This window comes from Poecile atricapillus, chromosome 31 (genome assembly GCF_030490865.1).
Source record: "Poecile atricapillus isolate bPoeAtr1 chromosome 31, bPoeAtr1.hap1, whole genome shotgun sequence".
In the NCBI taxonomy this organism is placed as follows: Eukaryota; Metazoa; Chordata; class Aves; order Passeriformes; family Paridae; genus Poecile; species Poecile atricapillus.
Window position 1 is genome coordinate 4,077,612 of NC_081279.1, and position 26,679 is coordinate 4,104,290.

Sequence of the window (26,679 nt, forward strand, 5' to 3'; positions counted from 1 at the left end):
ATTTTCCCCCCCAGATTTTGGGATTTTTTCCCCCAAATTTTAGGATTTTTTTTTTCCCCCAAATTTTGTGACTTTTCCCCCAAATTTTTTGGGAGTTTCCTGCCAAATTTTGGAATTCTTCCCTCAATTTTTGGGCTTTTCCCCCCCCCCCAATTTTTGGAATTTTCCCCCCCAAATTTTGGGATTCCCCCCCCAAATTTTGGAATTTTTTCCCCCCAATTTTTTGGGATTTCCCCTCCCAATTTCTGGGATTTTTCCCCCAAATTTTAGGGATTTTTTTCCCCAAACTTTGGAATTTTTCCCTCCCAATTTTGGGATTTTTCCCCCCAAATTTTGGGATTTTTCCCCCCAAATTTTTGTGCTTTTTTCCCCAATTTTTGTGACTTTTCCCCCCAAATTTTGGGATTTTCCCGCCAAATTCTGGAATCTTTCCTCCCAATTTTTTGGGATTTCCCCTCCCAAATTTTTGTGCTTTTTCCCCCCCCAATTTTTGTGATTTTTTTTCCCCAAATTTTGTGCTTTTTCCCCAAAAAATTTTGGGATTTTTCCCCCTCTTTGTAAATTTGTACAGCCGAAAACTGCCCCCAAATCCCCTCCAAAATTCCCCAAAATCCCCCAAAATCCCCCCAAAATCCGCCCCCTCCCGGGGGTGTCACCGCTGCCTTATCACCGTGTGATAATCGGGGACCCCGAAATTCCCCAAAATCCCCGGAATTCCCCCCAAAATTCCCCAAATTCCCCCTTTTTAACGGGATTTTCTCGGATATTTATTTGGGATTTTTTTGGGATTTTTTTGGGGTGGGGGAGGGGGGGTTTGGGGTGGGGGAGGGGCGCCAATAAAAGGAATTTTTTGGCAAAAGCGGCGACGTCACCTGGGGTGACAAAAAGGGACAAAAACGGGAAAGTTTGGGGGGAAAAGGGAGAAAAATGGGAAAAAGGGGAGAAAAACGGGAAAAAAATGGGAAAAAGGGGAGAAAAAACGGGGAAAATGGGAAAAAAAGGGGAAAAATTGGGGGGAAAAGGGACAAAAATGGGACTTTTCCAGGGTCACCACCCCCCCAGTGTCCCCAAATGTCCCCAAATCCCCCTCAATGTCCCCAAATGTCCCCTCAATGTCCCCAAATCCCCCCAAATGTCCCCAAATTCCCTCCCAATGTCCCCAAATCCCCCCAATGTTCCCAAATTCCCTCCCAATGTACCCAAATGTCCCCAGATCCCCCTCAATGTCCCCAAATCCCCCCAAATGTCCCCAAATTCCCCCTTAATGTCCCCAAATGTCCCCAAATTCCCTCCCAATGTCCCCAAATCCCCCCAATGTTCCCAAATTCCCTCCCAATGTACCCAAATTCCCTCCCAATGTCCCCAAATCTTCCTCAATGTCCCCAAATCACCCCTCAATGTCCCCAAATCCCCCCAAATGTCCCCAAGTCCCCCCCGTTGTCACCTTCTGCCACCGCTGGGACCCCCCCTGTGGGTTGGGGACACTTGGGGACATCGGGGGGACACGAACGGGGACAGGGGACAGGAATGGGGACACCATGGGGACATCATGGGGACACAAACGGGGATGGGGACATCGGGGGGACACAAACGGGGATGGGGACACTGTGGGGACACCGGGAGGACACAAACTGGGATGGGGACAGAGACTGGGACATCATGGGGACATCATAGGGACATGAATGGGGACAGGGACACCGTGGGGACACAAACTGGGATGGGGACACGATGGGGACATGAACTGGGATGGGGACAGGGACTGGGACACCGTGGGGACATCGGGGGGACACGAACTGGGATGGGGACACCGTGGGGACATGAACTGGGATGGGGACACGATGGGGACATGAACTGGGATGGGGACAGAGACTGGGACACCGTGGGGACATCGGGGGGACACGAACTGGGACAGGGACACCCTGGGGACACGAATGGGGATGGGGACAGAGACTGGGACATCATGGGGACATCATGGGGACATGGGATGGGGACAAGGACCTCAAGTAGAACTGGGGACACGAACTGGGATGGGGACACCGTGGGGACAGGGACAGGGACACAGCATGGACACCATGGGGACACGATGGGGACACGAACTGGGATGGGGACAGGGACTGGGACACTGTGGGGACACGAACTGGGACAGGGACACCCTGGGGACACCATGGGGACATCATGGGGACAGGAACTGGGACAGGGACACTGTGGGGACATCATGGGGACAGGAACTTCAGCTGGGACAGGGACACAGTGGGGACAGGGACACCCTGGGGACACCATGGGGACACGAACGGGGACAGGGACACCGTGGGGACACGAACTGGGACAGGGACACAGTGGGGACAGGGACATGATGGGGACACGAACTGGGATGGGGACAGGGACTTCAACAGGGACTGGGGACACCGTGGGGACACCATGGGGACACTGTGGGGACAAAGAGCTGAACTGGGATTGGGGACAAACGGGGACAGGGACACGATGGGGACAGGGACACAAACTGGGATGGGGACACGATGGGGACAGGGACACGATGGGGACACTGTGGGGACACGAACTGGGATGGCGACAACAAGGAGGGGACCCTGGGCTGTCCCCAACTGTCCCCAACTGTCCCCAAAGTGTCCCCAAAGTGTTCCCAAACTGTCCCAAAGTGTCCCCAGCTGTCCCCAAACTGTCCCCAACTGTCCCAAACTGTCCCCAACTGTCCCCAAACTGTCCCCAAACTGTCCCCAAACTGTCCCAAACTGTCCCCAAACTGTCCCCAAACTGTCCCCAAACTGTCCCCAAGTGTCCCCAAACTGTCCCCAAACTGTCCCCAAACTGTCCCAAACTGTCCCCAAACTGTCCCCAAACTGTCCCCAAACTGTCCCCAAGTGTCCCCAAACTGTCCCCAAACTGTCCCCAAACTGTCCCAAACTGTCCCAAACTGTCCCCAAACTGTCCCAAACTGTCCCCAACTGTCCCCAAACTGTCCCCAAACTGTCCCAAACTCCCTGAAGTGTCCCCGGGGTGTCCCCGGGGTGTCCCCAAACTGTCCCCAACTGTCCCAAACTGTCCCCAACTGTCCCCAAACTGTCCCCAAAGTGTCCCAAACTGTCCCCAAACTGTCCCCAACTGTCCCAAACTGTCCCCAAAGTGTCCCAAACTGTCCCAAACTGTCCCCAAAGTGTCCCAAACTGTCCCCAAACTGTCCCCAAACTGTCCCAAACTGTCCCCAAACTGTCCCCAAGGTGTCCCCATCTGTCCCCAACTGCCCCAAACTGTCCCAAACTGTCCCCAAACTGTCCCCAAACTGTCCCAAACTGTCCCCAAACTGTCCCCAAACTGTCCCAAACTGTCCCCAAACTGTCCCCAAACTGTCCCAAACTGTCCCCAAACTGTCCCCAACTGTCCCAAACTGTCCCCAAAGTGTCCCAAACTGTCCCCAAACTGTCCCCAAACTGTCCCCAAACTGTCCCAAACTGTCCCCAAACTGTCCCCAAGGTGTCCCCATCTGTCCCCAAACTGTCCCCAAACTGTCCCCAAGGTGTCCCCAACTGTCCCAAACTGTCCCCAAACTGTCCCAAACTGTCCCCAAACTGTCCCCAACTGTCCCAAACTGTCCCCAACTGCCCCAAACTGTCCCCCAACTGTCCCCAAAGTGTCCCCAACTGTCCCCAAACTGTCCCCAACTGTCCCCAAACTGTCCCAAACTGTCCCAAACTGTCCCAAACTGTCCCAAACTGTCCCCAACTGTCCCCAAACTGTCCCGAACTGTCCCCAAACTGTCCCAAACTGTCCCCAACTGTCCCCAAAGTGTCCCCAAGTGTCCCTGGGGTGTCCCCGAGGGGTGGCGGTGTCACGGGCCGGCCGCGGGCCGCGCGTGCGCCGCGAGCAGCAGCCGCAGGGGGGTGGTGGCACCGTCGCTGTCGCCGTCGCCGTCGCTGTCGCTGTCGCGCTCCGGCCGCACCATCCGATCGTGCTGCCGGCTGAAGCGCCGCGCGCGCCGCCTGCCCGACCAGTATAAACCAGTATGGACCGGTATAAACCGGTATGGAGCGGTATAAACCGGTATGGAGCGGTATGGAGCGGTATAAACCGGTATGGACCGGTATAAACCAGTATGGAGCGGTATAAACCGGTATGGAGCGGTATAAACCGGTATGGACCAGTATAAACCAGTACGGACCAGTATAAACCAGTATAAACCGGTATGGACCAGTATAAACCAGTATGGACTGGTATAAACCAGTATAAACCAGTATGGACCGTATAAACCAGTATAAACCGGTGTGGACCAGTATGGACAGGTATAAACTGGTATGCACCAGTATAAACCAGCATAAACCAGTACGGATCGGTATGGACCAGTATAAATCGGTATAAACCAGTATGGACCAGCATAAACTGGTACGGACTGGTATGGACTGGTATGGACCAGTATAAACTGGTATAAACCAGTACGAACCAGTATGGACCAGCATAAACCAGTACAAATCAGTATAAACCAGTAGAAACCAGTCCAAACCCGTCCAAACCACTCCAAACCAGTCCAAACCAGCACAAACCAGTCCAAACCAGCACAAACCAGTCCAAACCAGTATAAACCCATCCAAACCAGTATAAACCAGTATAAACCAGCACAAACCAGTACAAACCAGTCCAAACCAGCACAAACCAGTCCAAACCAGTCCAAACCAGTACAAACCAGTACAAACCAGTACAAACCAGTACAAACCAGCACAAACCAGTACAAACCAGTCCAAACCAGTCCAAACCAGCACAAACCAGTCCAAACCAGTATAAACCAGCACAAACCAGTCCAAACCAGTATAAACCAGTACAAACCAGTCCAAACCAGTATAAACCAGTATAAACCAGTATAAACCAGTCCAAACCAGCACAAACCAGTATAAACCAGTACAAACCAGTACGAACCGGTAGGGGCGGCGCTCGTCGGGGCCGAGGCTGCGCCAGAGCTGGGCCAGGTCCCGCGTGGCGGCCGTGGAGGTGAGGCCGGGGACGGTGCTGTGACCTCAGGGTCACCCCAATGTCACCCGAGTGTCACCCAAATGTCACCCGAGTGTCACCCGAATGTCACCCGAGTGTCACCCGAATGTCACCCAAATGTCACCCAAATGTCACCCCAGTGTCACCCAAATGTCACCCGAATGTCACCCAAATGTCACCCCAGTGTCACCCGAGTGTCACCCAAATGTCACCCGAGTGTCACCCGAGTGTCACCCGAGTGTCACCCAAATGTCACCCGAGTGTCACCCGAGTGTCACCCGAATGTCACCCCAATGTCATCTCAGGGTCACCTCAGTGTCACCCCAAATGTCACCCGAGTGTCACCCGAAATGTCACCCGAGTGTCACCCCAATGTCATCTCAGGGTCACCCAAATGTCATCTCAGGGTCACCTCAGGGTCACCCGAGTGGCACTCAAATGTCACCCAAATGTCACCCGAAATGTCACCCCAATGTCATCTCAGGGTCACCCGAGTGTCACCCCAATGTCACCCCAGTGTCACCCCAGTGTCATCCCAGTGTCACCCCAGTGTCACCCGAATGTCACCCAAATGTCACCCCAATGTCACCCAAATGTCACCCAAAATGTCACCCGAATGTCACCCGAAATGTCACCCAAAATGTCACCCGGGTGTCACCCGAGTGTCACCCGAAATGTCACCCCAATGTCACCTCAATGTCATCTCAGGGTCACCTCAGGGTCACCCAAATGTCACCCGAGTGTCACCCGAAATGTCACCCGAAATGTCACCCAAATGTCACCCCAATGTCACCCCAATGTCACCCCAATGTCATCTCAGGGTCACCTCAGTGTCACCCAAATGTCACCCAAATGTCACCCAAATGTCACCCCAATGTCACCCAAGTGTCACCCCAGTGTCAGCTCAATGTCACCTCAGTGTCACCCAAATGTCACCCGAGTGTCACCCCAGTGTCACCCCAATGTCAGCTCAATGTCAGCTCAATGTCACCCGAGTGTCACCCCAATGTCACCTCAACGTCACCACACCCTCCCCGTGTCCCTCCCCAGCTGTCCCCAGGTGTCCCCAATGTCCCCAATGTCCCCAGTGTCCCCAGTGTCCCCAATGTCCCCAATGTCCCCAATGTCCCCAGTGTCCCCAATGTCCCCAATGTCCCCAATGTCCCCAGTGTCCCCAGTGTCCCCAATGTCCCCAGTGTCCCCAGTGTCCCCAGTGTCCCCAATGTCCCCAATGTCCCCAGTGTCCCCAATGTCCCCCCAGTGTCCCCAGTGTCCCCAATGTCCCCAATGTCCCCAGTGTCCCCAATGTCCCCCCAGTGTCCCCAGTGTCCCCAGTGTCCCCAGTGTCCCCAGTGTCCCCAATGTCCCCAATGTCCCCAGTGTCCCCAGGTGTCCCCAGTGTCCCCAATGTCCCCAATGTCCCCAATGTCCCCAGTGTCCCCAGTGTCCCCAGTGTCCCCAGTGTCCCCAATGTCCCCAATGTCCCCAGTGTCCCCAGTGTCCCCAATGCCCCCAGTGTCCCCAGTGTCCCCAGTGTCACCTCATGTACTCTCTCCGGTTCACTCGACAGAACATGATGAAGCCGTTGACGCATTTGCGCTTCCGGGGACGTCCCTGTCCCTGTCCCTGTCCCTGTCCCTGTCCCTGTCCCTGTCCCTGTCCCTGTCCCTGGACACGGCCTCGCGTCCCCTCGGGGCCACCGGAGCCCGACGGGTCCTGTGGGGACATTGGGGACACTGGGGGGGACACTGGGGACACTGGGGACATTGGGGGGACACTGGGGGACACTGGGGGTGGCATTGGGGACATTGGGGGACACTGGGGGTGGCACTGGGAGTGGCATTGGGGACATTGAGGGACACAGTGAGTGGCACTGGGGGGACACTGGGAGTGGCATTGATGGCATTGGGGGACACTGGGGGTGGCACTGGGGGACATTGGGGGACACTGGGGGGACATTAGGGGACATTGGGGGACACTGGGGGACACTGGGAGTGGCTTTAAGGACATTGGGGACACTGGGGGGACACTGGGGGACACTGGGAGTGGCATTGGGGACACTGGGGTGACACTGGGGGACACTGGGAGTGACACTGGGGACATTGGGGACATTGGGAGTGGCACTGGGGGGACACTGGGGACATTGGGGACATTGAGGGACACAGGGAGTGGCACTGGGGGTGGCACTGAGGACACTGGGGGGACACTGGGGGACACTGGGGGTGACATTGGGGACACTGGGGGTGGCACTGGTGACACTGGGGGGACACTGGGGGACACTGGGAGTGGCATTGGGGTGGCACTGGGGGACACTGGGGACATTGGGGGACACTGGGGGACACTGGAGGTGGCATTGGGGACATTGGGGGTGACATTGGGGACACTGGGGGGACACTGGGGGACACTGGGAGTGGCTTTAAGGACATTGGGGACACTGGGAGTGGCACTGGGGGACACTGGGAGTGGCATTGGGGACACTGGGGGTGACATTGGGGACATTGGGGGGGACACTGGGGGTGACATTGGGGACACTGGGAGTGGCACTGGGGACATTGGGGACGCTGGGGTGACACTGGGGAACACTGGGGGACACTGGGAGTGGCTTTAAGGACATTGGGGACACTGGGGGGACACTGGGGGACACTGGGGGTGGCATTGATGGCATTGGGGGACAATGGGGTGGCATTTGGAGTGGCACTGGGGACATTGGGGACATTGGGAGTGGCACTGGGGGGACACTGGGGGACATTGGGACTGGCATTGGGGACATTGAGGGACACTGGGGGTGGCACTGGGGGACACTGGGGACACTGGGGGACACTGGGAGGACATTGGGGGTGGCACTGGGGGTGGCCCTGGTGACATTTGGGACACTGGGGTGACACTGGGGTGACACTGGGGGGACACTGGGGACACTGGGGGACACTGGGGACACTGGGGGGACACTGGGGTGGCACTGGGGACATTTGGGACACCGGGGGGACACTGGGGTGACACTGGGGGGACACTGGAGTGGCACAGGTGACACTGGGGACACTGGGGGACATTGGGAGTGGCATTGGGGACATTGAGGGACACTGGGGGGACACTGGGGTGGCACTGGTGACACTGGGGACACTGGGGGGACACTGGGGTGGCACTGGGAGGACATTGGGGGTGACACTGGGGTGGCACAGGTGACATTTGGGACACTGGGGTGGCACTGGTGACACTGGGGACACCGGGGGGACACTGGGGTGACACTGGGGTGACACTGGGGGTGGCACTGGTGACATTGGGGACACTGGGGGGGAGGGGACTCACCTGGGGGCTGAGCTGAGCGTCCGGGAACAGCTCTGGGGGGGGAGGGGACACAAAGTGACACCGGGGGAGGGGAGGTGACACCCCCAGACCCCCGAAAAAACCAAAAAAACACAAAAAAACCCAAAAAAAAACCCCCAAAAAAACCCAGAAAACCCCAAAAAAACCCACAAAAAACCAAAAAAACCCCAAAAAACCAAAAAAAACCCAACCGCCCCAAAAAACCCCCAAAAAACCCAAAATCCCCCCCAAAACCCCCAAAAAACAAAAAAAACCCAAAAAAATCCCGCAAAAAACCCCAAAAAACCCCCCAAAAAAACCCAAAAAAATCCCAAAAAAATCCCCCCAAAAAACCCCAAAGAAACCCCAAAAAACCCAAAAAAAAAAAAACCAAAAAAACCCCAAAACCCAAAAAAAACCCCCCAAAAAACCCAAAAAGCCCCCAAAAAAAACCCAAAAAAACCCCCCAAAAACCCAAAAAAATCCCAAAAAAATCCCCCCAAAAAACCCCAAAGAAACCCAAAAAAATCCCAAAAAAACCCAAAAAAATCCCCCCAAAAAACCCCAAAGAAACCCAAAAAAACAAAAAAAAAAACCCCAAAAAACCCCCCAAAAAACCCCAAAGAAACCCAAAAAAACCCCAAAAAACCCCCAAAAAACAAACAAAAAAAAAACCCAAAAAACCCCAAAACCCCAAAACAAACCCCAAAAAAATCCCCCAAAAAATCCCCAAATTTCACCGAAATCCCCTCAAAAAAACCAAAAAAAATTGAAAAAAATTTAAGAACCCCAAATTTCACCAAAATCCCCCAAAAAAACCCCCAAAAAACCTGGAAAAAAAAACCAAAAAAATCCGAATTTCACCAAAATCCCCTCAAAAAAAAAAAAAAACCAAAAATTGGGAAAAAACACCAAAAAAATCCAAATTTCACCAAAATCCCCCCAAAAATCCCGAATTTCACCAAAATCCCCTCAAAAAAAAACCCAAAAATTTGGAAAAAATCCCAAAAAAATCCGAATTTCATCAAAATCCCCTCAAAAAAAAGCCAAAAAATTAATAAAAAAAAACTCCCAAAAAATTCTGAATTTCACCGAAATCCCCTCAAAAAAAACCCCAAAAAATTGGAAAAAAAACCCAAAAAAATCTGAATTTCACCGAAATCCCCTCAAAAAAAAAATCCCAAAAATTGGGAAAAAACACCAAAAAAAATCTGAATTTCACCAAAATTTCCTCAATAAAAAAAACCCAAAAATTGAAAAAAAACCCCAAAAAATCCGAATTTCACCAAAATTCCTTCAAGAAAACACCAAAAAATTGGAAAAAAAACCCCAAAAAAATCCAAATTTCACCAAAATCCCCTCAAGAAAACACCAAAAAATTGGAAAAAAAACCCCAAAAAATCTGAATTTCACCAAAATCCCCTCAAAAAAAAATCACAAAAAAAAAAGAAAAAAAACCCCAAAAAATCCAAATTTCACCAAAATCCCCTCAATAAAAAAAACCCAAAAATTGAAAAAAAAACCCAAAAAATCCAAATTTCACCAAAATCCCCTCCAAAAAACCCAATAAAAATTAAAAAAAACAAAAAAAATTTACGAATTTCACTGAAACCCTTCAAAAAAAACACCCAAAAAATCCAAATTTCACCAAAATCCCCCCAAAAAAAACCTAAAAAAAATTTAAAAAACCAAAAAAAATCTGAATTTCCCCCAAATCCCCCCCAAAAATCCCGAATTTCCCCTCCCCCACCTCTGACCACGCCCTCGGGGGGCTCGGGGGGCTCGGGGGGGGCGAGGAGGGAGGGGCTGAGCCCCAGGACCCCCCCCCGGAATTTGGGGGGGCTCAGGGACCCCCCCCCAGCAGCTCCCAGTGGCTCCCAGTCCGGCCCAGTTTGGCACAGCCAGGGACTGGTGTCGCTTTCTTCATCATCATCATCGTCATCGTCGTCGTCTTCGTCCCTGGGGGAGAATGGGGGAATTAAAGAGAAAATGGACCCCAGAAAAAAGCCAAAAAAATTTAAAAAATACCTAAAATAATACAAAAAAATCCAAAATAAAACCAGAAGAAAGAAAAAATAAAATAAGCTAACAAAAAACCGAAAAAAGGCTCAAAAACACCCCAAAAAACCCCAAAAAAACCCCCAAAATCCCCAAAAAAAACCCAAAAAACAAAAAAAAAACCCCAAAATAACACAAAAAAATCCAAAATAAAACCTAAAGAAAGAAAAAATCAAATAAAAAACAAAAAAAAACTAAAAAAGGCTCAAAAACACCCAAAAAACCCCCAAAAACCCCCAAAAAACAAAAAATAAAACAAAAAAACCTAAAAAAGGCTCAAAAACACCCAAAAAAAACCCCCCAAAAAAACCCCAAAAATCCCCCAAAAAACCCCCAAAAACCAAAAAATAAAACAAACAAAAAAATCTAAAAAAGGCTCAAACCCCCCCCCAAAAAAACCCAAAAAAACCCCCCAAAAATCCCCAAAAAACCCCCAAAAAACAAAAAAAAAACCGCCCAAAATAACACAAAAAAATCCAAAATAAAACCTAAAGAAAGAAAAAATCAAATAAAAACCAAAAAAAACCTAAAAAAGGCTCAAAAACCCCCCAAAAACCGAAAAAAATCCCCCTAAAAAAAACCCCAAAATAACACAAAAAAACCCAAAAAAAACCCTAATAAACAAAAAATAAAAAAAGCACTAAAAAAGCCTCAAAAAACACCCAAAAAACCCCAGAAAATCCCCCCAAAACCCCAAAAAACCCCCAAAGAAACAAAAAATAAAATAAACAAAAAACCCCTAAAAAGCCTCAAAAAACACCCAAAAAATCCCCCCCAAAAACCCCAAAAATCCCCAAAAATTCCCTTTCAAAACCACCAAAATTTAACCCCAAAAACCCCAAATTTCCCCCAAATCCCCCCTAAAAAAAAAACCCCAAATGTCCCCAAATCCCCCCAAAAATGTCCCCAAATCCCCCCAAAATGTCCCCAAATGTCCCCAAAAATGTCCCCAAAAATGTCCCCAAATGTCCCCAAAATGTCCCCAAATGTCCCCAAAAATGTCCCCAAATGTCCCAAAAAATGTCCCCAAATGTCCCAAAAATGTCCCCAAATGTCCCCAAAAGTCCCCAAAATGTTCCCAAATCCCCCCAAAAATGTCCCCAAATGTCCCCAAAAATGTCCCCAAATCCCCCCAAAAAATGTCCCCAAATCCCCCCAAAAATGTCCCCAAATGTCCCCAAAAATGTCCCCAAATCCCCCCAAAAATGTCCCCAAATCCCCCCAAAACTGTCCCCAAATGTCCCCAAAAATGTCCCCAAATCCCCCCAAAAATGTCCCCAAATCCCCCCAAAAATGTCCCCAAATGTCCCCAAAAATGTCCCCAAATCCCCCCAAAAATGTCCCCAAATGTCCCCAAAAATGTCCCCAAATGTCCCGACCTGAGCTCGGTGACCCCAAAATTGGGGGGGGGCGACTCCGAGGGGTCCCCAAAATTGGGGGGGAGCCCTGGGGGGGTTAAAATGAGAATTTTGGGGGATTTTGGGGGGTTTTGGATAATTTGGGGAGGGGTCTGGGGGGTTTAAAGGGGATTTTGGGGGGTTAAAATGAGATTTTTGGGGATTTTGGATAATTTGGGGAGGGGTCCGGGGGTTTTAAAGGGGATTTTGGGGGGTTAAAATGAGATTTTTGGGATTTTTTGGGAGGTTTTGGATAATTTGGGGAGGGGTCCCCGAATTTGGGGGGGGGTCTGGCGGTTACCGGCGGCGGCGCGCGCGGCGCGCACGCGCTCCTGGAGGAACTCCAGGTAACCCAGAACGTTCTGGAGCACCTGAACCTGCGGGGGGGGGACAGGGGGGTGTCACCTTCAAACCCCCCCCTCCCCCGAACTCGGTGGTATCTCCCAGGTGTCCCCTCAATGTCCCCTCAATGTCCCCTCCGTGTCCCCCCCTCGAACTCGGTGGTATCTCCCAGGTGTCCCCTCAATGTCCCCTCAATGTCCCCGATGTCCCTTCAATGTCCCCCCCCCCGAACTCGGTGGTATCTCCCAGATGTCCCCTCAATGTCCCCTCAATGTCCCCCCCGTGTCCCCCCCCCGAACTCGGTGGTACCTCCCAGGTGTCCCCTCAATGTCCCCTCAATGTCCCCGATGTCCCCTCAATGTCCCCCCCCCCCGAACTCGGTGGTATCTTCCAGGTGTCCCCTCAATGTCCCCTCAATGTCCCCCCCGTGTCCCCCCGCCCCGAACTCGGTGGTATCTCCCAGATGTCCCCCCGATGTCACCTCCAAACCCCCCCCCCGAACTCGGTGGTATCTCCCAGGTGTCCCCCCCCGATGTCCCCCCCCGTGTCCCCGTGAACTCTCAATGTCCCCGTGTCCCCCCGATGTCGCTTCAATGTCCCCGGTGTCCCCAGTGTCCCCTCAATGTCCCCCGGTGTCCCCTCAGTGTCCCCAATGTCCCCAAAGGTCCCCCCGGTACCTCGGAGTGTCGCCCCCCCCGATGTCCCCAATGTCCCCAATGTCCCCCCGGTGTCCCCAATGTCCCCCCGGTGTCCCCTCAGTGTCCCCAATGTCCCCCCGTGTCCCCAATGTCCCCAATGTCCCCAATGTCCCCAATGTCCCCAATGTCTCCAATGTCCCCCCGTGTCCCCAATGTCCCCAGTGTCCCCAATGTCCCCAATGTCCCCCCGTGTCCCCAATGTCCCCAATGTCCCCGATGTCCCCGATGTCCCCAATGTCCCCAATGTCCCCAATGTCCCCGATGTCCCCCCAATGTCCCCAATGTCCCCAGTGTCCCCCCGGTACCTCGGAGTGTCGCCCCCCCCCGCCGCGGGGCCACGGCACCAGCTGGGCCAGCTCGGGCAGCAGCGACCGCCAGTCCCGGGGGGACCTGGGGACACCGGGGGACATTGAGGGGACACTGGAGACACCGGGGGACATTGGGGACATCGGGGACACCGGGGACATCGGGGACAGCGGGGACATCGGGGACATTGGGGACATTGGGGACATTGGGGACATCGGGGGGATTGGGGAGATCGGGGAGATCGGGGGCGTCGGGGACATTGGAGGGATTTGGGACATCGGGGGGACATCGGGGGACATTGGGGACATTGGGGACATCGGGGGGACATTGGGGACATTGGGGGGATCGGGGACATTGGGGACATCGGGGTGATTTGGGACACCGGGGGGACATCAGGGGGATGGAGGGGATTGGCGACACCGGGGGGACACTGGGGATATGGGGGGGATTGGGGACATTGGGGACACGGGGGGGACATCGGGGGAACATTTGGGGACATCGGGGGGGAAACTTTGGGACATTGGGGGGGATTTGGGGGGATATTTGGGGGGACATTTGGGGACACTGGGGGGAAAATTTGGGACATCGGGGGGGATTTGGGGACATCGGGGGGACATTGTGGACATTGGGGTGACATCGGGGGATATTTGGGGGGATATTTGGGACAATGGGGGGGCTTTGGGGACATCGAGGGGACATCGGGGGGACATTTGGGGACACTCGGGGGACATTGGGAGGGCTTTGGGGGGGCTTTGGGGACATCGGGGGGACATTGGGGGGAAAATTTGGGGACATCGGGGGGGATTTGGGACATTGGGGGGACATTGGGGACACCGGGGGGGCTTTGGGGACACTCGGGGGACATTGGGGGACATCGGGGGGACATTTGGGGACACTCGGGGGACATCGGGGGGGCTTTGGGGGGAAAATTTGGGGACATTGGGGGGGCTTTGGGGACATTGGGGACACCGAGGGGACCTCGAGGGGACACCGAGGGGACATTGGGTGGACACCGAGGGGACATTGGGGACATCGAGGGGACATTGGGGACACCGAGGGGACATTGGGGACACCGGGGGGACATTGGGGACACCGAGGGGACATTGGGGACACCGGGGGGGGGGGGTCCCTCACCGGTGCCACTCTCCGGGGCTGCCGCAGGTGGGGGGCTCCATGGCGGTGGGGGAGGGGAGGGTCCCCACCCCCCCTTTTTTGGGGGGTCCCGACCCCTTTTGGGGGGTCCCGAACCTGGAATTCACCCCAAGAAGCGGCAGATCCCGACCCCAGGAGGGTCCTGCGGGGCTGGGGGTCCCCAAATTTGGGGAGGGGGTCTCGGTTTTAGGGGGTCCCCAATTTTGGGGAGGGGTCCCGAATTTGGGGTCCCCAATTTTGGGGAGGGGTCCCGGTTTTGGGGCCATTCCCAAGGCCCGGAATTGGGGTTACCCCAGGCCCTGAGGGGATTTTTGGGGGTCCCAATTTTGGGGTGGGGTCCCCAAATTTTGGGTGGGGTCCCAAACTTGGGGAGGGGTCCCGGTTTTGGGGTGGGGTCCCCAATTTTGGGGAGGGGTCCCGGTTTTGGGGCCATTCCCAAGGCCTGGAATTGGGGTGGTCCCAGGCCCTGAGGGGATTTTGAGGGTCCCAATTTTGGGGTTGGGGTCCCCAAATTTGGGGTTTTTGGGGGGTCACAATTTTGGGGAGGGGTCCCGAATTTGGGGTCCCCAATTTTGGGGAGGGGTCCCGGTTTTGGGGCCATTCCCAAGGCCTGGAATTGGGGTTCCCCCAGGCCCTGAGGGGTTTTTTGGGGGTCCCAATTTTGGGATTTTTGGGGGGTCCCAATTTTGGGGTGGGGTCCCCAATTTTGGGGTGGGGGGTCCCGAATTTGGGGTCCCCAATTTTGGGGAGGGGTCCCGATTTTGGGGTCCCAATTTTGGGGAGGGGTCCCGGTTTTGGGGCCATTCCCAAGGCCTGGAATTGGGGTTTTCCCAGGCCCTGAGGGGATTTTTGGGGGTCCCAATTTTGGGATTTTTGGGGGTCCCAATTTTGGGGTGGGGTCCCCAATTTTGGGGTGGGGGGTCCCGAATTTGGGGTCCCCAAATTTGGGGAGGGGTCCCGGTTTTGGGGCCATTCCCAAGGCCTGGAATTGGGGTTCCCCCAGGCCCTGAGGGGATTTTTGGGGGTCCCAATTTGGGGGTTGGGGTCCCCAATTTGGGGTTTTTGGGGGGTCACAATTTTGGGGTGAGGGTCCCGATTTTGGGGTCTCAATTTTGGGGTGGGGGGTCCCCAATTTTGGGGAGGGGGTCCCGGTTTTGGGGCCATTCCCAAGGCCTGGAATTGGGGTTCCCCCAGGCCCTGAGGGGATTTTTGGGGGTCCCAATTTTGGGGTTGGGGTCCCCAGTTTTGGGTTTTTTTGGGGGGTCACAATTTTGGGGTGGGGGGTCCCGATTTTGGGGTCTCAATTTTGGGGAGGGGTCCCGGTTTTGGGGCCATTCCCAAGGCCTGGAATTGGGGTGGTCCCAGGCCCTGAGGGGATTTTTGGGGGTCCCAATTTTGGGGTGGAAATCCCAAATTTGGGGTTTTTGGGGGGTCACAATTTTGGGGTGGGGGGTCCCGATTTTGGGGTCCCCAAATTTGGGGAGGGGTCCCGACTTTGGGGCCATTCCCAAGGCCTGGAATTGGGGTTTTCCCAGGCCCTGAGGGGATTTTTGGGGGTCCCAATTTTGGGGTTGGGGTCCCCAATTTTGGGGTTTTTTTGGGGGGTCCCAATTTTAGTTTGGAATGTCCCAATTTTGGGTTTGGGGGGGGGGTCCCGGTTTTGGGGAGGGGTCCCGGGGCTCCCCCCCCCCCCCCTTCGCACCTCACTGCCCGTGGCTCGCGCGGGGGGGCGTGGCCATGCGGCAGAGGCGGCGCTGATTGGACGAGGCTCCAAAAGGGGCGTGGCTTGGACCGTACCATGTCCGGGGAGCGGGGGGGGGGGTCAAAGGACCCCGGGATTTTGGGGTTTTTGGGGTGTGGTCCCGATATTTTGGGGGGTTTTTGGGGGGGTGGTCCCGATATTTGGGGTTTTTTTGGGGGGTGTTCCCGATATTTTGGGGTTTTTTGGGGTATTTTGGGGGGTGGTCCCGATATTTTGGGTTTTTTTTGGGGGGTAGTCCCGATATTTTGGGGTTTTTTGGGGGCTGTTCCCGATATTTTGGGGTTTTTTGGGGGGTGATCCCGATATTTTGGGGGTTTTTGGGGTTTTTTGGGGGGTGATCCCGATATTTTGGGGTTTTTTTGGGGGTGTTCCCGATATTTTGGTGTTTTTGGGGGGTGGTCCCGATATTTTGGGGTTTTTTGGGGGGTAGTCCCGACATTTTGGGGTTTTTTGGGGTATTTTGGGGTTTTTGAGGGGTGGTCCCGATATTTTGGGGGTTTTTTGGGGTATTTTGGGGTTTTTGGGGGGTGGTCCCGATATTTTTGGGGTATTTTGGGGTTTTTTGGGGGGTAGTCCCGACATTTTGGGTTTTTTTGGGAGATGTTCCCGATATTTTGGGGTTTTTTTGGGTATTTTGGGGTTTTTGGGGGGTGGTCCCGATATTTTGGGGTTTTTTTGGGGTATTTTGGGGTTTTTTGAGGGGTAGTCCCGACATTTTGGGGTTTTTTGAGGGGTGGTCCCGATATTTTGGGGTTTTTGGGGGGTGGTTCCGGTATTTTGGGGATTTTTGGGGTATTTTGGGGTTTTTTGGGGTATTTTGGGGTTTTTGGGGGGTGCTCCCGATATTTTGGGGGTTTTTGGGGTATTTTGGGGTTTTTTGGGGGTTTTTGGGGTATTTTTGGGGTATTTTGGGGGTTTTTTTGGGGTTTTTGGGGTATTTTGGGGGTTTTTGGGGTATTTTGGGGTTTTTGGGGGCTGGTCCCGATATTTTGGGGGTTTTTGGGGTATTTTGGGGGTTTTTTTGGGGGGGGGGAATTTTCCCCTTCTCGCGATCCCGCGCGCGCTCCCCCCCCCCGCGTGACGTCATAAGGGGGGGCGTGGCCTCCCTGAGGGGGGAAGCCACGCCCCCCCTCATTTTCCCGCCCTCCCGCCCGTGAGCGGCGCGCGCTGGTGACGTCACTGCCGGCGCGCGGGGGGAGAGCGCGGGAGGCGGTGAGAGGGTGGGGGGGGCTATAGGGGATCTATAGGGGATCTATAGGGGTTTTGGGGGGTCTGGGGGGGTCTGGGGGCTCTGTGGGGGGTGGGGAGGGGGCTCTGGAGCCGGGGAGGGCTCGGGGGGGGGCTGGGAGAGAGCGCGGCGTGGGGGAGGGGGGGGTCTATAGGGGATCTATAGGGGGTCTCTGGGGGTCTGGGGTCTCTATAGGTTCCCTTTAGGGTCTCTGTAGGGTCCCTATAGGGGTCTGGGGTCTCTATGGGATTTCTGTGGGGTTTTTGTGGGGTCTGGGGTCTCCACACGGTCTCTATAGGGTCTGGGGTTTCTATAGGGTCTCTATAGGGGTCTCTATGGGTCCCTGTAGGATTTCTGTGGGGTCCCTATGGGGTCTGGGGTCCCTATAGGGTTTCTATAGGGTCTCTATGGGGTCTGGGGTCCCTATAGGGTCTCTATGGGGTCTCTATAGGGTCTCTATAGGGTCTCTATTGAGTTTGGGGTCCTTATAGGGTCTCTATAGGGTCTGGGGTCTCTATGGGGTCTCTATAGGGTCTCTGTGGGGTTTCTATGTGGTCTCTATAGGGTCCCTATAGGGGTCTGGGGTCCCTCTAGGGTCTCTATAGGGTCCCTGTAGGGTCTGGGGTCTCTATAGGGTCCCTATAGGGTCTCTATAGGGGTCTGGGGTTTCTATAGGGTCCCTATAGGGTCTCTATGGGGTCTGGGGTCTCTATGGGGTCTCTATAGGGTCTCTATGGGGTTTCTATGTGGTCTCTATAGGGTCTGGGGTCTCCATAGGGTCTCTATAGGGTCTCTATGGGGTTTCTATGGGGTCTCTATGGGGTCTCTATAGGGGCCTGGGGTCTCTATAGGGGTCTGGGGTCTCTATAGGGTCTCTATAGGGTCTCTATAGGGGTCTGGGGTCTCCATAGGGTCTCCATAGGGGTCCCTATAGGGGTCTGGGGTCTCCGTAGGGTCTCTATAGGGTCCCTATAGGGGTCTGGGGTCTCTATAGGGTCTCTATAAGGTCTCTATAGGGTCTCTATGGGGTTTCTATAGGGTCTCTATAGGTTCCCTATAGGGTCTCTATAGGGTCTCCATAGGGTCTGGGGTCTCTATAGGGGTCTGGGGTCTCCATAGGGTCACCATGGCCGGGGGTCAGGAGGGGCCCAGCCCCCGCCCCAGCGAGGAGGAGCCCGGGAGCGACGGGAGGAGCACCTCGGAAAGGGTGAGGAAAAAACGGGGTAAAAACAGGGGAAAACGGGAAAAAACGGGATAAAAACCTATAAAAACGGGAATGGGGACGGGAGGAGCACCTCGGAAAGGGTGAGGAGAAATGGGGAAAAAACACGGGAAAACGGGAAAAAATGGGATAAAAACATGGAAAAACGGGAAAAACGGGATAAAAACCTATAAAAACGGGAATGGGGATGGGAGGAGCACCTCGGAACGGGTGAGAAACAGGGGAAAATGGGAAAAAACGGGATAAAAACATGGAAAAACGGGAAAACGGGAATGGGGACGGGAGGAGCACCTCGGAAAGGGTGAGAAAATGGGGGAAAAACAGGGAAAAACGGGAAAAAACGGGATAAAAACCTATAAAAACGGGAATGGGAATGGGAGGAGCACCTCGGAACGGGTGAGAAAATGGGGTAAAAACACGGGAAAACGGGAAAAACGGGATAAAAACCTATAAAAACGGGAATGGGAATGGGAGGAGCACCTCGGAACGGGTGAGGAAATGGGGTAAAAACACGGGAAAACGGGAAAAAATGGGTTAAAAACCTATAAAAACAGGAATGGGGACGGGAGCGACGGGAGGAGCACCTCGGAAAGGGTGAGAAAATGGGGTAAAAACAGGGGAAAACGGGATAAAAACGGGAATGGGGACGGGAGGAGCACCTCGGAAAGGGTGAGGAAATGGGGTAAAAACAGGGGAAAATGGGAAAAAACGGGATAAAAACCTATAAAAACGGGAATGGGGACGGGAGGAGCACCTCGGAAAGGGTGAGAAAATGGGGGAAAAAACGGGAAAAACGGGATAAAAACATGGAAAAACGGGAAAAACGGGAATGGGGACGGGAGGAGCACCTCGGAATGGGTGAGGAAAAACGGGATAAAAATGGGATAAAAACGGGAAAAAATGGGATAAAAACATGGAAAAATGGGAAAAATGAGAGAAAAACGGGAATGGGGACGGGAGGAGCACCTTGGAAAGGGTGAGGAAAAAACCCCGGGAAAAACACCAGGAAAAACAGGAAAAAATGGGAAAAAACCCTGGAAAAACGGGAAAAAACCAGGAAAAATGGGAATGGGAGGGATGGGGGGAGCACCTTGGAACGGGTGAAAAACCCGGAAAAACAGGAAAAAACCAGGAAAAACCAGGAAAAAATGGGAAAAAACCAGGAAAACTGGGAAAAAGTGGGGAAAAAACAGGAAAAAATGGGAAAAAAATGGGGAAAAAACAGGAAAAAAAATGGGAAAAACTGGGAAAAAGTGGGGAAAAAAATAAGGAAAAAATGGAAAAAAGTGGGGAAAAAACAGGAAAAAAATGGGAAAAAATGGGAAAAAGCTGGGAAAAAGTGGGGAAAAAACAGGAAAAAAATGGGAAAAAAACGGGAAAAAGTGGAAAAAAGTGGGGAAAAAAATAAGGAAAAATGGGAAAAGCTGGGAAAAAGTGGGAAAAGTGGGAAAAGTGGGAATAATTGCACGTGCAGGTGGTGGATTTGCTGAACCAGGCGGCGCTGATCGGGAACGAGGGGAAAATCACCATCCTGAAACAGGTGAGAGTGGGAAAAATGGGAATTTTGGGGGAAAAAATGGGATTTTGGGGGAAAAAATGGGATTTTGGGGTGGAAAAAATGGGAATTTGGGGGGGAAATTGGGATTTGGTGTCGAAAAATGGGATTTTGGGGGGGGCAAAATGGGATTTTGGGCTCAAAAATTGGGATTTTGGGGTGGAAAATTCAGATTTGGGCTGGGAAATTGGGAATTTGGGTTGGAAAATTGGGAGTTTGGGGTGAAAACTGGGATTTTGGGGTGAAAAATTGGGATTTTGGGGTGGAAAATTGGGATTTTGTGCTGGAAAATTGGGATTTTTTTGTGGAAAATTGGGATTTTAGGGTGGAAAATTGGGATTTTAGGGTGGAAAATTGGGATTTGAGGTGGGAAATTGGGATTTGGGGTGGGATTTTGGGGTGGAAAATGGGGAATTTGGGGTGGAAAATGGGGAATTTGAGGTGAAAAATTGGGATTTTGGGCTGGAAAATTGGGATTTTTTTGTGGAAAATGGGGATTTTGAGGTGGAAAATGGGGATTTTGTGCTGGAAAATTGGGATTTTTTTGTGGAAAATGGGGATTTTGGGCTGGAAAATTGGGATTTTGGGAACATTCCCCATAATTTTCCATCCCCAGGTGCAGGAACTGATCATCAACAAGGACCCCACGCTCCTGGACAATTTCCTGGATGTGAGCAGGGAATTCCGGGAATTCCGGGAATTCCGGGGCTGGAATTTTGGGGGGAATTTGGGGGAATTTGGGCCATTCCCAGGGTGGGTTCTGAGCATTCCCAAATCCCGATTTTTCCCAGGAAATCATCGCGTTCCAGGCCGATAAATCCATCGAGGTGAGGAAATTCGTGGTGGGATTCATCGAGGAGGCCTGGTGAGATCCCGGGGGAAAAATGGGAATTCGGGGGAATTTGGGGAATTTTGGGAGGAATTTTGGAGCTGATTTATTGGGAATTTTGGGGGAATTTTGGAGCTGATTTATTGGGAATTTTTGGGCTGTTTTGAAGGAATTTTGGAGCTGATTTATTGGGAATTTTGGGGGAATTTTGGGGCTGATTTATTGGGAATTTTTGGGCTGTTTTGAAGGAATTTTGGAGCTGATTTATTGGGAATTTTTGGGCTGTTTTGAAGGAATTTTGGAGCTGATTTATTGGGAATTTTGGGGGAATTTTGGAGCTGATTTATTGGGAATTTTGGGGCTGTTTTGGTGGAATTTTTAAGTTGATTTATTGGGAATTTTGGAGCTGATTTATTGGGAATTTTGGTGGGAATTTTGGGCCATTTTGGGACCAGTTTTTGGTGTGAATTTTGGGCTGTTTTGGGACCATTTTGGGACCAGTTTTTGCTGGGAATTTTGGGCCATTTTGGGGCCATTTTGGGGTCAGTTTTTGCTGGGAATTTTGGGCCATTTTGGGCCATTTTGGGGCCGTTTTTGCTGGGAATTTTGGGCCATTTTGGGACCATTTTGGGACAGTTTTTGTTGGGAATTTTGATCCATTTTGGGGCCATTTTGGAGCCGTTTTTGCTGGGAATTGTGAACCGTTTTTGGGCCATTTCGGACCAGTTTTTGTTGTGAATTTTGGGCCATTTTGGGTCAGGTTTTGGTGGGAATTTTGGGGCCATTTTGGGGCCAATTTTGGTGGAAATTGAGCCATTTTGGTGGGAATTTTGGGACCATTTTTGGTGGGAATTTTGGGCCATTTTGAGGCCATTTTGGGCCATTTTGGGGCCATTTTGGGCCAGTTTTTGGTGGGAATTTTGATTCATTTTGGGGCCATTTTGGGGCCGTTTTTGGTGGGAATTTTGGGCCATTTTGGGGCCATTTTGGGGCCGTTTTTGCTGGGAATTGTGAACCATTTTTGGGCCATTTCGGACCAGTTTTTGTTGTGAATTTTGGGCCATTTTGGGTCAGTTTTTGGTGGGAATTTTGGGCCGTTTTGGGGCCATTTTGGGACTGTTTTTGGTGGGAATTTTGGGCCATTTTGAGGCCATTTTGGGCCATTTTGGGACCATTTTGGGACTGGTTTTGGTGGTAATTTTGGGCCGTTTTGGGGCCATTTTGGGACCAGTTTTTGGTGGAAATTTTGATCCATTTTGGGCCATTTTTGGACCGTTTTTGGTGGGAATTTTGGGCCATTTTGGGGCCGTTTTTGCTGGGAATTTTGAGCCATTTTGGTGGGAATTTTGGGCCATTTTGGGACCAGTTTTTGCTGGGAATTTTGGGCCGTTTTGGGCCATTTTGGGGCCATTTTGTTGTTAATTTGTGGGTGACCCCGCGCTGTCCCCAGCAAAAGGGACATCGAGCTGCTGCTGAAGCTGGTGGCCAACCTGAACATGCTCCTCAAGGACGAGAACGTCAACGTGGTGAAAAAAGCCATCCTGACCATGACCCAGCTCTACAAGGTGGCCCTGCAGGTGAGGACACACCTGGGGACACCCAAAACACACCTGGGGACACCCAAAACACACCTGGGGACACCCAAAGCACACCTGGGGACACCCAAAACACACCTGAGGACAGCTGGGGACACCCAAAACACACCTGGGGACACCCTGGGGACACTTGGGAACACCTGGAGACACCCAAAATACACCTGGGGACACCCAAAACACACCTGGGGGGACATGGGGACACCCAAAACACACCTGAGGACACCCAAAACGCACCTGGAGACACCCAAAATACACCTGGGGACACCCAAAACATACCTGAGGACACCTGGGGACACCCAAAACACACCTGGGGACACCTGGAGACACCTGGGGACACCCAAAACACACCTGGGGACACCTGGGGACACACCTGGAACACATCCAGAACCCAGTCTAGAACCAGATCTAGAACCGAGTCTAGAACCAATCTAGAACCGCTCTAGAACCGAGTCTAGAACCGCTCTAGAACAGTCTAGAACAATCTAGAACCGAGTCTAGAACCAGTCTAGAACCGAGTCTAGAACGATCTAGAACCCGGTCTAGAACCGAGTCTAGAACGGTTCTAGAGCAGTCTGGAACCGGGTCTAGGACCCAGTCTGGAACACACCTGGGGCCACCTGGGGACACCTGGAACACACCTGGGGACACACCTGGGGACACCTGGATACACCTGAGGACACCTGGGGCCACCTGGGGACACCTGGAACACACCTGGGGCCACCTGGGGACACCTGGGGACACCTGGAGACACCTGGGGACACCTGGAACACACCTGGGGACACCTGGGGACACCTGGGGACACACCTGGGGACACCTGGGGACACACCTGGGGACACCTGGGGACACCTGGGGCTACCTGGGGACACCTGGGGACATCTGGAACACACCTGGGGACACCTGGAACACACCTGGGGACACCTGGGGACACCCAAAACACACCTGGGGACACCTGGAACACACCTGAGGACACCAAAAACGATATCTCATTAATGTATTAATATATATTATACAATGATTTATGTTTGATGAAAATATTTTTTGCTGATAATTATAATTAGACATTAAAAGAATTATTTTAATGAACGATAAAATTATCTTAATTATGCAGAAAAATGGTTTTTTGATTTAAATCCCAAATTTCGGATTTTTTCATGGAATTTTTTCCCCAGTGGATGGTGAAGACGAAGGTGATCAGCGAGCTGCAGGAGGCGTGCTGGGAGATGATGTTCTTTATCATTAATATCTAATATTATTGACTAATTACCCATTAATAATTCCATAAAAAATGCCATTAAAAATCCCTTTTTTTTTTGTTTTTATCCCAAATTTTGGGAATTTTTTCCCCAGTGGATGGTGAAGACGAAGGTGATCAGCGAGCTGCAGGAGGCGTGCTGGGAGATGATGTCCTTTATCATTAACATCTAATATTTAATAATAATTACACATAAAAAATTCCATTAAAAATCCCATTTTTTTTTTTTTTTCCCCAAATTTTGGGATTTTTTTCCTGAATTTTTTCCCCAGTGGATGGTGAAGACGAAGGTGATCAGCGAGCTGCAGGAGGCGTGCTGGGAGATGATGTCCTTTATCATTAATATATAATATTAATGACTAATTTTACATTAAAAATTCCATTAAAAATCCCATTTTTTTTTGTTTTAATCCCAAATTTTGGAATTTTTTTTCCGGATTTTTTTCCCAGTGGATGGTGAAGACGAAGGTGATCAGCGAGCTGCAGGAGGCGTGCTGGGAGATGATGTCCTTTATCATTAATATATAGCATTAATGACTAATCATACATTAAAAATTCCATTAAAAATTGATTTTTTTTTGTTTTTTCCCCAAATTTTGGAATTTTTTCCCCGGAATTTTTCCCCAGTGGATGGTGAAGACGAAGGTGATCAGCGAGCTGCAGGAGGCCTGCTGGGAGATGATGTCCTCCATGACCATGATTAATATTTAATATTAATGATTAATTATATGTTAGCAAATCGATTTTTTTTTGTTTTTTTCCCAAATTTTGGAATTTTTTTCCCAGAATTTTTCCCCAGTGGATGGTGAAGACGAAGGTGATCAGCGAGCTGCAGGAGGCCTGCTGGGAGATGATGTCCTCCATGGCCATGATTAATACTAATTATTTTTACATTAAAAATTCCATTAAAAATTCCATTAAAAATCCCATTTTTTTTTGTTTTTATCCCAAATTTTGGGAATTTTTTTCCCAGTGGATGGTGAAGACGAAGGTGATCAGCGAGCTGCAGGAGGCGTGCTGGGAGATGATGTCCTTTATCATTAATATATAATATTAATGACTAATTTTACATTAAAAATTCCATTAAAAATTCCATTTTTTTTTGTTTTTTTCCCAAATTTTGGGATTTTTTCCCTGGAATTTTTCCCCAGTGGATGGTGAAGACGAAGGTGATCAGCGAGCTGCAGGAGGCCTGCTGGGAGATGATGTCCTCCATCATTAACATTTAATATTTAACAATAATTACCATTAAAAATTCCATTAAAAATTGATTTTTTTTTGTTTTTATCCCAAACTCTGGAATTTTTTCCCCGGAATTTTTCCCCAGTGGATGGTGAAGACGAAGGTGATCAGCGAGCTGCAGGAGGCGTGCTGGGAGATGATGTCCATTAATATTAATATTTAATATCAATTAATTACACATAAAAAATTCCATTAAAAATCCCATTTTTTTTGTTTTTATCCCAAATTTTGGGAATTTTTCCCAGTGGATGGTGAAGACGAAGGTGATCAGCGAGCTGCAGGAGGCGTGCTGGGAGATGATGTCCTTTATCATTAACATTTAATATTAATTAATTACACATAAAAAATTCCATAAAAAATCCCATTAAAAATTCAATTTTTTTTGTTTTTCTCCCAAATTTTGGGACTTTTTCCCCGGAATTTTTCTCCAGTGGATGGTGAAGATGAAGGTGATCAGCGAGCTGCAGGAGGCGTGCTGGGAGATGATGTCCATTAATATTAATATTTAATATTAATTAATTACACATTAAAAATTCCATTAAAAATCCCATTTTTTTTTGTTTTAATCCCAAATTTTGGGATTTTTTTCCCAGTGGATGGTGAAGACGAAGGTGATCAGCGAGCTGCAGGAGGCCTGCTGGGAGATGATGTCTTCCATCATTAACATTTAATATTTAACAATAATTACCATTAAAAATTCCATTAAAAATTGATATTTTTTTTGTTTTTATCCCAAATTTTGGAATTTTTTTCCTGAATTTTTTCCCCAGTGGATGGTGAAGACGAAGGTGATCAGCGAGCTGCAGGAGGCCTGCTGGGAGATGATGTCCTTTATCATTAACATCTAATATTTGATAATAATTACTATTAAAAATTCCATTAAAAATCCCATTTTTTTTGTTTTATCCCAAATTTTGGGATTTTTTTCCCAGTGGATGGTGAAGACGAAGGTGATCAGCGAGCTGCAGGAGGCGTGCTGGGAGATGATGTCCTCCATGGCCAGTGACATCATCCTGCTGCTGGACTCGGATAACGACGGCGTGCGCACTCACGCCATCAAGTTCGTGGAGGGGCTGATCGTGACCCTGTCCCCGCGCAGCGGCGACTCCGACGTCCCCAAACGCAGCGAGAACGACGTCAGCCTGGAGAGGATCCCGCGGGATCACCCCGTCATCAAGTACAGTGAGTCTGGGATTGGGATTGGGATTTTATGGGATTGGGATTGGGGTTTATTGGGATTGGGATTGGGATCACCCCGTCATCAAGTACAGTGAGTCTGGGATTGGGATTGGGATCTAATGGGATTGGGATTGGGATTGGGGTTTAATGGGATTGGGATTGGGGTTTAATGGGATTGGGATTGGGATCACCCCGTCATCAAGTACAGTGAGTGTGGGAATGTGGGATTGGGATTGGGATTGGGATTGGGGTTGGGAATGGGATTGGGATTGGGGTTTAATGGGATTGGGATTGGGATCGGGATCACCCCGTCATCAAGTACAGTGAGTTTGGGAATGTGGGAATGGGATTGGGATTGGGATTGGGATTGGGGTTTAATGGGATCGGGATCACCCCGTCATCAAGTACAGTGAGTGTGGGATTGGGGTTTAATGGAATTTTATGGGATTGGGATTGGGATTGGGGTTTAATGGGATCGGGGTTTAATGGGATTGGGATTGGGATTTAATGGGATTGGGATCACCCCGTCATCAAGTACAGTGAGTCTGGGAATGGGATTGGGATTGGGAT

The 26,679-nt window shown here is 51.1% G+C and overlaps 2 protein-coding genes across 2 annotated transcripts in view; one reads left to right on the top strand and one right to left on the bottom strand.

Annotated features, from left to right (window-relative positions):
• Positions 1-3,841: 3,841 nt before the first annotated feature.
• On the bottom strand, positions 3,842-14,268 carry LOC131590019 (meiosis initiator protein-like). The gene is made up of 7 exons (XM_058859811.1): positions 14,228-14,268; positions 13,093-13,177; positions 12,049-12,124; positions 8,296-8,327; positions 6,533-6,591; positions 4,921-5,010; positions 3,842-3,992 (listed from the first exon to the last, which is right to left on the bottom strand). The coding sequence occupies exons 1-7, from the start codon at positions 14,266-14,268 to the stop codon at positions 3,842-3,844; spliced, it is 534 nt and encodes a 177-aa protein (XP_058715794.1).
• Positions 14,269-17,162: 2,894 nt separating this feature from the next.
• Positions 17,163-26,679, top strand: part of SYMPK (symplekin scaffold protein) — a 39,900-nt gene continuing 30,383 nt past the window's right edge. Inside the window, exons 1-7 of the mRNA XM_058859974.1 lie at positions 17,163-17,219; positions 18,355-18,442; positions 19,932-19,997; positions 20,629-20,682; positions 20,804-20,877; positions 22,292-22,418; positions 25,863-26,112. Coding sequence (XP_058715957.1) covers positions 18,362-18,442; positions 19,932-19,997; positions 20,629-20,682; positions 20,804-20,877; positions 22,292-22,418; positions 25,863-26,112 — 652 coding nt within the window. The 5' untranslated portion in view covers positions 17,163-17,219; positions 18,355-18,361. The remainder of the gene's footprint in view (positions 17,220-18,354; positions 18,443-19,931; positions 19,998-20,628; positions 20,683-20,803; positions 20,878-22,291; positions 22,419-25,862; positions 26,113-26,679) is intronic.

Coding starts and splice junctions, on each gene's coding strand:
- LOC131590019 (XM_058859811.1), bottom strand. CDS start 14,268: ATGGAGCCCCCCACCTGCGGCAGCCCCGGAGAGTGGCACCG. Junction 6,592..8,295: donor ACGCTCAGCTCAGCCCCCAG/GTGAGTCCCCTC, acceptor CGTCCCCGGAAG/CGCAAATGCGTCAACGGCTT. Junction 3,993..4,920: donor GACGAGCGCCGCCCCTACCG/GTTCGTACTGGT, acceptor CTGGTCGGGCAG/GCGGCGCGCGCGGCGCTTCA.